Below are 12,910 nucleotides of genomic sequence, written 5' to 3' on the forward strand. Positions count from 1 at the left end.
AGAGGAACAGGTTGAGTAACAAGCTCATCAGAAATCCTGATGTCACTTACTAGGAAAAACACCCTTTGTCTGCTTCACAGGTAAAACACGCTCATTTAACATTTGGCTGTGTTACAGCTTGGCAGCAAACTGCAATTCAATTTGAAGCGTCGAAATGAAAGATTTTATGAGGTAGAAGTAGGTGGAGGCAGTTATTTTAACAAGTACTGTGGTGATAATGCATGATGGGGCAGTTCTCTGCAAATGCTCCGAGAGGCATGAAAATAGCCAAGAGAAACAAGGCAAAAAAAATGGGCTTTCCAAAATTCTGTCTTTTATAAACTGGATGATTATCCAGTACTGTAATTCACTCTTGAATTCATAAACAAAAATATAATTAAAATGAAAAGTTCATATACAGGTGTTGATATACAAAAGACATCTGCATAATGGTTGTATTCTCTGATTGGCAGCTTTAAATTTAAGGCTCTCCTTTGGCCAGTCAGAAATAAGCAAATTATTTAATGTTAAGTAAAAAAACATTTCTCAACTAGTTTAGTCTTTGCTCCATTCCATAAAAGTAATTTTGGTCGCACTTACTGCCACACACAACTGTGACTGTGTGTACAGAAAAATGTATTAATTACATTATATTATGGCCATTCAGAATCATTCAGTTGCATCATTTTACATTAAATTACATTTATATATATATCAGCTGGCACAATATTATACTGAGTCTTGTTTTGGCTTTGCAACTCAGTATCCTTAATTTGAGAATATAACACAGGGCAGGGCATATAGTTACTGATGACATCTCCAGTTGCTTTCATGGACAAAATAAGAAGCAGGTTGAGGATTTTTGTATTGTTGCTGCTTCAACAGTCAGTTTTTGCTCTTAGGAAGCAATGTCAGCTTTAAACAGTTGTCCAAACATCTGTCCCTCTCGGCCATCTAAGCTGGAACCTCTTCCAGTAGTTGTCTTTAATAATTCTAGATTTATACAGATTTATGTTTCACATTTCTTTAAGATTGAATTTGTCCTCTTTGTACAGCTTTAAATTTCCATGTACTTTCATCTACATAATGCTTATTCATGACAAAAGTTACATAGTGGAACTTGACAGACTCCACCAAACCTTTTCATTATTATTTTAGTTGATCAAAGATTCTCTTAGAACTGGAAGAAAAAAATCACACATCTCTTCAGAGGGCAGACCTAGGCAGGTAGATATTAAAGGTTTATGTGCAATGCAATAATCTTTGTGGAACAAAAATTTAATTTAATCAATTCATTTAAATGACCACCAGCTTTAACCAATGTGTACCTCTGTCTATTATCAATTTAGTCTCAATGCATATATTCAACTTCATGTTTGGTTCGTCGAATTCTGCCAAGAAATCGAATCAATACAAAAATAAACAAAGGGACTGACATCGATTTATTTTATTTTCATGTGTACAGTCAAATGTAAAATTTTACTTAATCATTAACTTAACATCTCTGCACAAAGTCTGATTTTTAATTTGACCTTGATCACTATCCTTTAACTTCAGCATTCGCTCAGAAATTATCTGCTTATCTTGTGGAATTGAAACCGAAAAGCACATCCGGAAACACTCGCGCACAAGCGAGCGCGTGTTGGACAACCCCGCCCTCGTCACGACCCGGCGCCGCCCAGCGCCACGACCCGGCGCCGCCCAGCGCCACGACCCCGTGGAAGAGACAGACAGGAGATCATGTGACAGCAACAAAACGGGACACACACACACACACACACGCACGCACACACTCGCTGACGGAGAGAGTTTCGTAACTTAGGGAAGTTTTTTGGAGCAGCTCTTCGCGGTGGTTTATTCACATGTCAGCGACATAACACAGAGCTGCTCTTCGCCTGCGTCACCTTTTCTGTGGAGTTGGTGTGTGAAGTGGCGCTACCGAGCCGTGAAAGCAGCGTCTCTCCCCCGGGATTATCATCCGACAAGTGAGTCTTCGATGCCGGCGGAGATATCCGGGCAGTCACCCGGGTACTGTCGCATGTTCGGCGGGCGAGTAATTGTGTAATTGTGGTGTTTTGAAAGGCAACGTGTGGTAAAGCTGCTCTGTTAACCTCCACTTTAGTCCGGAACAGAACTGTGGCTATTCTAAATGACAGCCACGCTTTGTGCCTCATTAATTAGCGGTAACGACTGTGATTTATTTTTTAAGAATATAATATTAATTCATACTTTTTCTGTGACAAGACAGGCAATTACAATGAACATAAAGATTCTATAAGAGAGAAGGGACTATCTGGTGATGTCCGATGACTAACCCCAAAGTAGGACAATAGAGCTATTTATAGCTTTAAGGCCTTTCTGTAGAAAGTCCTTCTATTAAATTAAAATGATAAATTACACAGGCTCAACCTGATAGTTGCTTATTGATTAGTTCATCTGTACATCTGTGACATCTGACGTCAGCATAATGTCAAATGGGATTTAAAGGTTTATTGTCTAACGTGTCTTATTGTGTCCAAATTCTGAGTCTGATATCTCAAGCAAAACAATGAAATAAAAGACAGACTTTCTGTTGGTTTTGATTAGGTTTTTACTCTAAACACTAAATAGTAAAAGTTTCTCGTCTGTAGGTCAAAGACAGATTAATGATGATGCTGAAGGGTGTGTGTGTATGTGTGTCTGTAGGTGAGAGTGTTGCTGAATGTTGTCAGTGCTAACAGGTGTGTGTGTGCACAATTATTGACAGGAGAAACTTTTGGTACTTTGTTGGACTGTGTCCCCTCACATTTTTGTCTGTGAGTGTTTCTCCGTCTCTCCTTGTTTCCTGTGCTTTGTATGAAGGCTCAGGCTTGCGTCACACATTCCACTTGGCATATGAAGCTCTTATCCTGTTTAGAGCCTGGAGTGAGAGAAAGATGGGAGGAGATGTGGATGTGGGGGGTGGATGGGTGGAATGAGGGCAGCCTCTTTCTCTCTCTTTCTGCACTCCTCTCTCAGGCAGTTTTAAGAGGAAAAAACAGCAAGTTGACCTCTTTCTTAATTGTTTGTCACACACACACACATAAACACACACACACCTAACACTCCACCCACCTCTACGCCCTTTTTTTCCCCTGAATCAACACGCTGATGTTATCTGCTGGAACAAAATGCGCAAGAGTATGTACACACACACACATGCACACAGATGTGTTGCTCAAAGGGCACGTCCTCGGGAACATTAAGGCTAAACATTAAGCTCCTGGATGCTGAAGAGTCTCTATTAGGAGTGGAGGAAATAAGGACACTGCGGTCCACAGACAGTAAATGTTAAAAGCTGTAACCCGTTACACAACTTCACATGCGTGCCAAAATGCGGATGCGCACACACACACACACACGTACACACTTGTGGAGTCTGTTGCTTTGAAACCGCTGGATTGAGCCACCGTGTGGCTCTTTCTTACAGTAAGCCCCCTCCCCATGTTTGAGGTTCATTGAAGGTTTGTCGTTCTTTGGTCAAAACCGCCTGATTTCCTTCCCCATTTCTGTCTCCACTCGCTTCCATTTTGACATAGTTTGGACAACAAGGCTGTTTTTCTTTCCCCATTCTCTTTTATTCCCCTCTCATTCCTCTCTTCTTTGGGTAGGGAGGTACAATGGGGGGTCAGACAGGAAACCGCAGGCCCCCTACAGCCCCCCTCCAACACACATTTGGCTTCACTCTGGTTCTCCACCTCCTCCTTTTCTTCACTGCCCTCGACCCATCACGCAGTGTGGAAATAATAACAGTCAGACTAAACTCTGAGTGCTTCCGCTTCTCTCTTTCTCTCCCTGGCAGCTTCCCCCATCCTTCTGTCCTCGGTTCTCTGGAAAGCCTCAAAACTTCTCTCTCAGACGAGCACGGCCCCAGGTGCGTGCACTTGTGTTTAAGGTTATGTCAGCTCCGGTGTGTCTTTAAATGTGTGTTTGGTCGATGATGGATACAGTTTCCGTCCCCCTGCTCACGGGCCCCCTCTGGCTCCCCCCTCCGAGGTCTGGAACCCGACATTCAGCTGGAGAGGAGCCGAGAGGGGGTCTGCGAGTGTGTGTATCTGTGTGTGTGTGAGTGTGTGTGTGTGTGTGTGTGTGTGTGGCTGCAAATAGTCCAGATGAAGGAGTGGGAAGCCAAAATAAGGGGTTAGGGGCTTCAGCAGCAGGAGTCCTGAAGTCAGGATCCCAGTCTGAGGCATGATTAGGGGAACTGGGAGCAGGAAGTGAGGTAAGGGTTTGAAATTACAGAGCAGGGGGTACAGCAGAGGGTAGGTTTGTGAGAATGAAGGGAAGCGGAAGGAGCAGAGCAAGTTAAGGCGGAGGTGAGCTCAGGAAAAGGAAAAGTCGGAGGCTGGAAAGTTAAATCTCCACCTTGTTGAGTCACCCAGTTTGGGCTGTTAAATTGGAAATGACCAGCATCTCCAGTGGGTAACAAGATGTAAGTCAACACTAAAGGATAAATGTTGAATATTGACTCATTTAACTGGGATCAAAATGACAACTAATACGAGGTGGAAAATGGGTTTAGGGAAGACAAAAGAAACAGATTCTGTGTGTGTGTGTGCGTGTGTGTGTGTGTGTGTTGTGGCATGTTCTTGGACAGGGCTGTTGTCTGGAGGTTTCTGGTCTCTCTGGTGATCTCATCACCATCAGCCTGTATGTGCGTATCTGTAATAATTTAGTACTTCAGTGATTTAGCATGTGCATTCTGTCGAGCTTGCAGAAATTTGGTGTGTATGTGTGTGTGGTTGATTTAGTAGCCAAGGATTCCGAGCCACAATATTTTCCACATCAGTCATGTTGCTTTATATCAGGGAGCGAAAAGAAGTATGACGGTGGCATGTGGTTGGGATGAACACAGTAGTAAAGACAGACCTGATGAGTGGAGACGAGGTGGAGATGAAGGTTCCAAGGGCGGTGAGTGATGATGGAGGGGCGTCGGGTGGAGTATTTGCTGAGTGGGTTGGGGTTGAGTACACAGTAGCGTTACTGACATGGAAGGACAATATTTGCTGACCATGCTTGACATGCACAAACACCCACATGTTACGCACACACGGCCTCCTCACCCGTCCACGTAGCGGCTGCATTTATACTAAAGCGTCTTTTACCTTGTAGCTTATACATTTATACAACCGTCACATCAGCCACCTGGATTCCAGTCATAGTGAAAGTTCAGCTGTTTAAGTGGAGCACTTGTGTTTGGGGAAGGGACACTTTGATTAAACTGTGTGGACTCGTTAACATTCTTTTTTTGTGAGAGGCTGTGAAATCAGCTCTGGTTCTGATTTTAGCCTCAGTGTTAATGTAGCATAGATGTTGCAAATTGGTTCTAAGGCAAATTGGTTCTAAATGAGGAGGTCAGAGAAAAAGTCCTCGATGGCAAAATAAAGACCTGGCATCCTAACGTCTTTGTTTTACTCACCAGAACTTCAAAATGCAATTTAATTCGTATGAGAACAAGAAAATGAGCAAAATAAAGTCATCCAAGCTGTTAATATCAAGGAACGATGAGGTCCACCTGCTGCCGCTGGTCAGTCACCACCACCCAGACTGGTCCACGTTTACACAAACCAGTCTCAAGCAGATTTTTGTCCACCTGATGTTGAGCCTGAGCTTGACTGAATCCAATTAGATGTTATACGTGTCAGTTGTGACCTTTAACACCTATAAGGTCGTTTTGGCTTAGTCACAATATGTGAGGAGATGACCTGAAGTCTCTGAGTGCTTTGTTTCTGCTCTGCTAATCAAATTTAAATCATTTTTGGTTCCACATGCACTAAACTTTAAGATCACATTTGTCTGAATGAGGGTTTTTGGTTGTGGATGAGAAGGATTTTGGGTCGAGCCTGTTCCAAATTGGAAGCAGTGTTTGTCCAAAGGCTAGGTCCATCATCTGGACAAAGTGGGTCTGGACATGTTGTCTTCTTCCCCCGTGCTTGCAGACACCATTCACTAAGGTGTCTTGCATATATTTGTTTCCATCCAGAACTTTCTGCCTTGAACCTGTTAGAGGAAAGTTTATTGGGGACTTCCACAGCGTGGAGCCACCGTACAAACAGAAGTGGTGCATTTCAAACAGCTGGAGGGGGAAGTACGTCCATATTGTATAAGTTAAACTAAGAAGGAGACGCTTTGTGATCATGATCTTTCTATCTGAGCTTCATATTTTCTACCTGCACGATTCCCAACAATAGAACCACTTCTTGACCTGTAGTTGAACTATGATACAATAGAGCCCAGATTACAGAACACACACTCAGACACACACAGACACACACACACCACCTGACTGTGGGCTTTGTCTGGTCAGAGATTGGCTTAGGGTGAGGCTTCAGACGTCATGTTTACGCCCTTCCTGAACACACAAGCCAGGATACTGCCGTCTTATTGGTTCATTCCCCCATCTGGACTCTGTGCCTGCAAGTGTGTGTGTGTGTGTGTGCATGTGTGCGCACGCGCTAGGGTGTGATGACCTGTTTTTGTCCATTTGTTAATAATTAAAGACTAGCTTGTCTACAAATTGTGGACTTTAATCACCTCCCTCTGTCTCACTTGTTTGTCTCGCTCTGTCTCCACATGTCTCTCTCTCTCTGTCTCCTCTCCTCCGTCCCTTAGAATATGTTTTTGACTGCCCTTGTAACCTTGATGCTACACACACACAGGGTCCTATTTCTATTCGTCCTAATCTTACACTAAAATCAATTCTAAAACTTTAACTGAAATGTGTGATCAGGTGTGAGTGAGCTGAGATGATACAGATGTCCTAAATTTAGGCCCCAGGACTGACGGACAGACTCTTCAACGGGTCTTAATAGGTGTTTTTGTGCTCGTGCGTTAGCTTGTGAGACCCAGTGGATGTGTAGTTGTTTATACTGGGCATGTTTTCACACCTGTAACTAGATTCTCATGAAAAGGACCTGTCATAAACTGGTCTGTAGCATTTTTAGAAGACTGATAGCTGGTTTTACGGAAGTGACACCCAGCCAGGAGAACATTCTTAAAACTTGACCAACCTTTGCAGACGTGCAGAAACACTGATGACAATCTGTTCAGATGAGGTTCTTGTTTTCAGTCCAGGCTGAAGTTCTGTGCAGCAGCTGCTTTCTAATATAGATACATTCAGCTCATAAAAGCCTGTGTAGGAGCCTAAATTAGCATATTACAATGTAATTGTGTGGTTCAAAACAACAGTAAGTGAAATAAAGCAGCGTTTGTACTTTGTTTGGCTTCCAAGTTGGAACATAAATGCAAATGAATGTGTGAAGTGAGGGTTGTGTATATACGTGTCCTAAAGGTGTGTGTTTGATTCCATAGGAGCCTGGCCTGTGCAGCCATGCTGATATATGATTACCCTCTGAAGACAGACATGGAGACGGTAAGACACATGCTTGTTTGTGCGCTCCTGTCATGCCCCGACATGTTTACGATGCCATTCAGTAAATCTGACCGGCACACAGATTCTGTATGCTCACACACACCTTCACACACGCCTGCTACGTGTCCAGACAGACTGGTTCCCACATTCCTGCTCTTCCTGGACAAACATGTGGACATTTGCATACAATGCCATACACACTGTCGGTCAGCAGGCTAATGACGACACACACTTACACAACCGCTCAGTGTGACCATTATCCACTCTCGAATGAAGCAGGCTGTAACATTTTTGGCTGGCTGCAGCTGTTTTAATGTCAGAAATCTGTTATTCACCAGAGCGGAAATGTTTCACTTTTGCCTCTTTTGTCTCCATCTTCTGCTTCCTTCTCCCACATCCTCTCCCGTAGTCTTTCTACTCTTCGTTAGTGAAAACCCCGGAGCCGTACGGAGTGATATTCTCCCACCCTGCACACCTCTACCATCCCACGCACATGCAGGCCTTCGCCCACACCACCAGCAGCCTCTCACACACCCAGGTGGAACCAGTGGACCTTTCTGTCAGCAAGCGTTCCTCCTCCTCCAACTCCTCTTCTTCCTCCCCTCCCTGTTCCGCGGCTTCCTCCCCGGCCTCCTCGCGCAGCTCCCCACCTTCCCCTTACAGCTCTGCGGGCCACGCCTCCCCTCGCCGCTCCCCTCTGCAGTCCCAGCTGCGGTCCTCACCCTCCCATGCTCTCTCGCCACCCACTCCCTCAATTCCATATCCGACCATGGTGGGTCCTCTGATTGGCTCGGGCTCAGGGGTCATCCAGAGCTCCGGGGTGATGGTGTCACCGGTCATGGTCCCTCTGTCCGTCCTCTACCCTTCACCTCTTCATCTCCATCAGCCAATAATGGTTAGCCCGCCTGTTAGCGGTGACGACGACCATCATCGGAACAGGGAGCACAGGAAAGGTGAAGGCACATTTGTTTAATTAATGGAAGCGATTTGGACACATCAGATTAATTCCTGAATTCCTGCTAACTCCGATGAGAGGAACTAAAGCAATTCTCTGTATATTCTTCTAAACTTTGTGTTCCACAGTAATACACACTGTCATGAAGTTGTGCAACATTCAGCCGTCTTCCCATCAGATTTAGTTTAGTTTTAGTTTAGTTTTTTCCTTTTTCTTTTGAAAACCAAGAAATGCTTCTCATTTCCTCTCTCCTCGACATGCCTTTTTATGGCTGTTTCTTTTTTCTAGCAGAAGCAGATTTGTAATTTTCACAGCTAAATGCCAAAAACACCCAGTGAAGGTGTAATACCTCCTCTTTATATTCCTCTCTGGCTGTACTGGCATCTAACACAACCCTGGGGTTTATATTTTAAGTTAATATTAATAAATCATGCTGAGAATCTAACATAGCTTGCATACAGTGACCATGCTAACATGCAGGTTGTCAATTTGAATCCCTGTTTTTTTAAACCCTCTTTTGTAAGGGGGTCCTCATACTCATCCTTCTTTTTTAATATCGTCTCAGTTCACGCTACAAAGCATTTGGAACTACAAGGGGACGCCCACGACCTCCATAAGACAATCAAAACAGAACCACGCCCCGAGCGCGGCAGTGACATCAGCGGCAGCCACGAAATGAAAACATCAGTCATCAGAATACCACAGGAATATGGGTGAGTGTCTCACTGACACACATGTTTACAGAGAAGCAGCAAATGCTACTTCAACGCTCGTTTCTGCTTCCCTGCTTCCCTGCTTCCCTGCTTACTCTTTATGAAAGCGGCAGCCAGAATATTGTTGAGATTCACCGAATTTTACCAGAAGTGAAGCTGCTACAATGATCAGAGGTTTGTCCTTCACCTGGTGGGAGCATCTCACGGGCTGTCTTCATGGTCGTGATGTGCTGTCTCTCATGTACTAAATGGGTCACAACAGCCAAAGCTCAACCTGTAGGATCCATGGTTCCGAATCCTGGTGGAAGAGATGGGTTTTTTCCCTTTTTGTTCCTAAGTTTCTCTGTAATTCCAGGAGGAATCTGAGCGAATGGGAATGCGGGCTTCATTTTCCACACCGGGCTGCTCGCAGACAGATCCATATCTGGGCACTTTAGTGCACGGCTGCTCCTCTTTAAGTGTTTTTGCCGATGACATTCCTGCTCAACAGTAGCTATCAGAGATTAGCTTTCCAGAGAGGCACAGAGGAGCAGCCGTAGCAACAAGGGTTGTATGGTCAGCAGCAGCTGTGTGTGTGTGTTTGTGTGTGTGTGTGTGCACATGTGTATGCCACGGCCTGTGTTAATACGCATAAAACACAATACACAGATTGTACCCCATCATAATCAACATATGAACACATTCAGTGAAGGGTGTGTTGGGTGCGTCACATTCCTGTGATCAACTGTCCCGTCTTGCTTCACTTCCATTCTTGTTTTCCTGCCACAGCCCTGCTTGTGGCTGCACTCCACCTTAGCATTTTCTTTCTGATGGGGTCACGTTCATCCTCCTCGTCCGTTTGTTACACTACTTCTCCTCAAAAGTTGTGAAATGTGGGCTGAAATAGTCGGGGCATTTAGGGTATCTCGCGCGCGCGCACACACACACACACACACACAAACACACATACATACGCACATCGTGTACAAAAGTATAAAAACAGTGTGTATGATGTGTATATGATAGTGTATATATGTGTGTTATTGCCTGCATGTGTGTGTGATCACCGGAGATTGTTGTCACATTCGTTTACACAGAACTGATAAGTGAGTTGTTTACATTTCAACACATACATTTCCCCACCACACACACACACACACACACACTCACAGAACATTTTTATTGTACGATGGGATTTTTTGGACTTCCTGGCAGAAGTTGTTGTTGCGCCTGAAAGCTTCATCTTGAGTGATTCACCCCAACAGGTGGATTTTATTGACCAGCAGCGCCCCCACCTGGTTACAAGCCTAAAATTTGCTTCTGTCTCCTGTTTTTAAGGGGCAATAACCCATCGGTAATAGTTCACTCGGGCACGCAGCATCCCATCCCTGCTGAGTCTCCCGACACGCTGAAAAAGAGGCGAATCCACCGATGTGACTTTTCCGGCTGCAACAAGGTGTACACCAAGAGCTCCCACCTGAAGGCTCACCGCAGGACACACACTGGTAAGAACACCACACACAACAAAGACAATGCTCAAAACTAAATTTACTATATTTCTAAACAAGAAGGATACTCACAACTTAAGTAAATAGTAAATAAATAAATTTTATTCATGAAACACTCATTTCAATGATGATCTCACTTGTCCTCATGACATGCCTCATAAAGGATTACCTTAGAAAACGTTATTATTTTACAGGATTCATTAATGTTGATGAGTGAAGCCTGAGTAGTCATTTATCATTTGATTGACTTGATGAAAAGTTTTGAGATCTCTCCACATTTTCCTCCGTCATCCAGGTGAGAAACCTTATAAGTGCATGTGGGAAGGCTGCACCTGGAAGTTCGCCCGTTCAGATGAGCTGACGAGACACTTCCGTAAACACACGGGAGTCAAACCGTTCCAGTGCCCCGACTGTGAGCGCAGCTTCTCCCGTTCTGACCACCTGGCGCTGCACAAGAAGCGCCACCTCCTGGTGTGAAACTCTCATCGCCATTCAACATTGGACTGTACCACTTTAACTTGGAAGAGCTGGCCTTACGTAATGGACTCCTCAAAGGGAGTGGGTGGGGGGGGGGGACTGTTCCTCAGGGTTCATTTCTTGACCCTTTCACCTGAGCTGAGCTGGTGTCGGCGTGGTAACCGTTGAAACATCACTTTTTACCTTTTCTGCTTTATCGTCAGGTTGTTGTGACACATTAGTTGAATTAAGATGGTTGCATCAGAGCTCTTAGCAACTGTCAAAGACAGGAACCTTTTTTCTTAGGGAAAACAAAGAAGAGGTCGCAGGATCTCAGCTGGCTTGAGAGCAGCGCCCTCTTGTGGCTGTTCACCCTGCTGGTCCAGGAATGTGCTACACACACTTGCATGTATCATGCTGGTGTTTCTGTTTAACAACAGATGTTGTCATTTCTCTTTGCCTTCAAATCGGCCTGTGACCTTCGAGACACACAGACAATCGTGAACATTATTTGCTAGCTAGGCCGAGATAATGTGAAACCTTCACGAATGTATCACATGACACCAACAGTGTCGCCGCACAGCTTTCTGTGACATAGTGCTAGAGAACCTTTCCACACATACCACGACAGACAGACAAACACTATACACCTCATCTGCCTCTGCAAGCTCACATTATGAAGTGCCTTTTGAAAGGACTGGTAGCTAATACTCGCTTTCCTCAATCGTGTGTACTTTTTGCTATTTGGGTTGAAGAAAGGGCAACTCTGGGAACACCGGAGTGAAGTTTTCAGTTAGAATGTGAAAGATGCTGCACAGGGGCATTAAGTTGTTGAGAAACATTATAACACTTGGATTAAGGGATGAAGCAATTACAGTTTTGATGAAAATTCTTTCTTATCTCACCTTCTATATGAACGGCTTGTCTTGTGGACTGACACCATTGATGCTTTTCTATCAAAAAAATACATAGTTAGAAACGGAGAAATGATTTTCAGTTGTAATTTTTTTGTCTCGAACTTTAATTCCAACTCTCCAATCAGGGTTTGTAATTTAAAATTAATTGCAATAATGGATTTTTCAGCAATGCAACTTAATGTGTTGACACCTTCAGGAGAACAAAAGGTTTGGTTTATTGCATTTTTGTACGTGTTCCAATGTGCACTTTTAATCACCTTCCTTGATTGCGCCTTAAAAAAAAATTCTAACAATGTATCTGCCGGTCAGTTTTATATCACACATTTTACAAATGTCCTTCATTTATTCCCAGGAAACATGCAAAGACACAAACGCTCAGACACATATATGTTCATGTACACCAAATGTAGCATCTCAGCTCATTTATGCCTGAATATTCCTTGCTTGTACATATTTTTGTATCCCTGCAAATATAAGTTGTAATATATATATATACATATATATATTCATATTTTATAAATTGACAGATATTAGACTGAAAGGTTAAAGGTTTTTATCAAGCATGATTTTAATACTCTCACAATATTGATATTATGCATTTCTATAATGTTGTGACTAAATACGTCCTGTCTCTTTATTTTTTCTAAACATTGGCGATTCAAAGGGAACATGTTAAACTGTGAACATATAACTGTACAGGTCTATCTGCAATGTTTGCATTATTTTAAAAACAGAACATACCACTTAATAAACTTATTGATAATATAAGCTCTTTGCTGCTGCATTCTAAATGTTGTTGCCTTTGGGGTGTTTGAAATGGTTGTGGATACATAATCCATTTCCAATGCACTCACTCACACACTTGTGCACTCTCACAGACATTTTCAATGAAAAGGAAGAATAAATGTTGTTTGGACTTTCCTGGTCAACTTGGTGTGTTAGTGGTAGGAGAATGAATGAATGAATGAATGAATGAATGAATGAATGATTGATTGATTGATTGATTGAGAATG

The 12,910-nt window shown here is 43.5% G+C and overlaps 1 protein-coding gene across 2 annotated transcripts; it reads left to right on the forward strand.

The window, feature by feature from the left end:
• Positions 1 to 1,703: 1,703 nt before the first annotated feature.
• On the forward strand, positions 1,704 to 12,665 carry klf3 (Kruppel like factor 3 (basic)). Of its 2 annotated transcripts, XM_029850879.1 has the most exons (7): positions 1,704 to 1,964; positions 3,800 to 3,871; positions 7,309 to 7,369; positions 7,779 to 8,322; positions 8,890 to 9,037; positions 10,355 to 10,521; positions 10,820 to 12,665. In XM_029850879.1, exons 3-7 carry the CDS (start codon positions 7,328 to 7,330, stop codon positions 10,999 to 11,001), a joined length of 1,083 nt encoding a protein of 360 aa, XP_029706739.1. In that variant the 5' UTR covers positions 1,704 to 1,964; positions 3,800 to 3,871; positions 7,309 to 7,327; the 3' UTR covers positions 11,002 to 12,665. The 2 variants fall into 2 exon arrangements, with proteins under 2 accessions (XP_029706739.1, XP_011617680.1); XM_011619378.2 differs by lacking the exon at positions 3,800 to 3,871 and having other exon boundaries at positions 1,705 to 1,964.
• Positions 12,666 to 12,910: the final 245 nt, after the last annotated feature.

This window comes from Takifugu rubripes, chromosome 17 (genome assembly GCF_901000725.2).
Source record: "Takifugu rubripes chromosome 17, fTakRub1.2, whole genome shotgun sequence".
Lineage (NCBI taxonomy): Eukaryota > Metazoa > Chordata > Actinopteri > Tetraodontiformes > Tetraodontidae > Takifugu > Takifugu rubripes.

Excerpts from the sequence above, each read along its gene's own strand:
- klf3 (XM_029850879.1), top strand. The coding sequence starts at position 7,328 with ATGCTGATATATGATTACCCTCTGAAGACAGACATGGAGACG. Across the intron at positions 7,370-7,778 it reads TGAAGACAGACATGGAGACG|TCTTTCTACTCTTCGTTAGT; the intron begins GTAAGACACATG and ends CCTCTCCCGTAG. Across the intron at positions 9,038-10,354 it reads AGAATACCACAGGAATATGG|GGGCAATAACCCATCGGTAA; the intron begins GTGAGTGTCTCA and ends CCTGTTTTTAAG.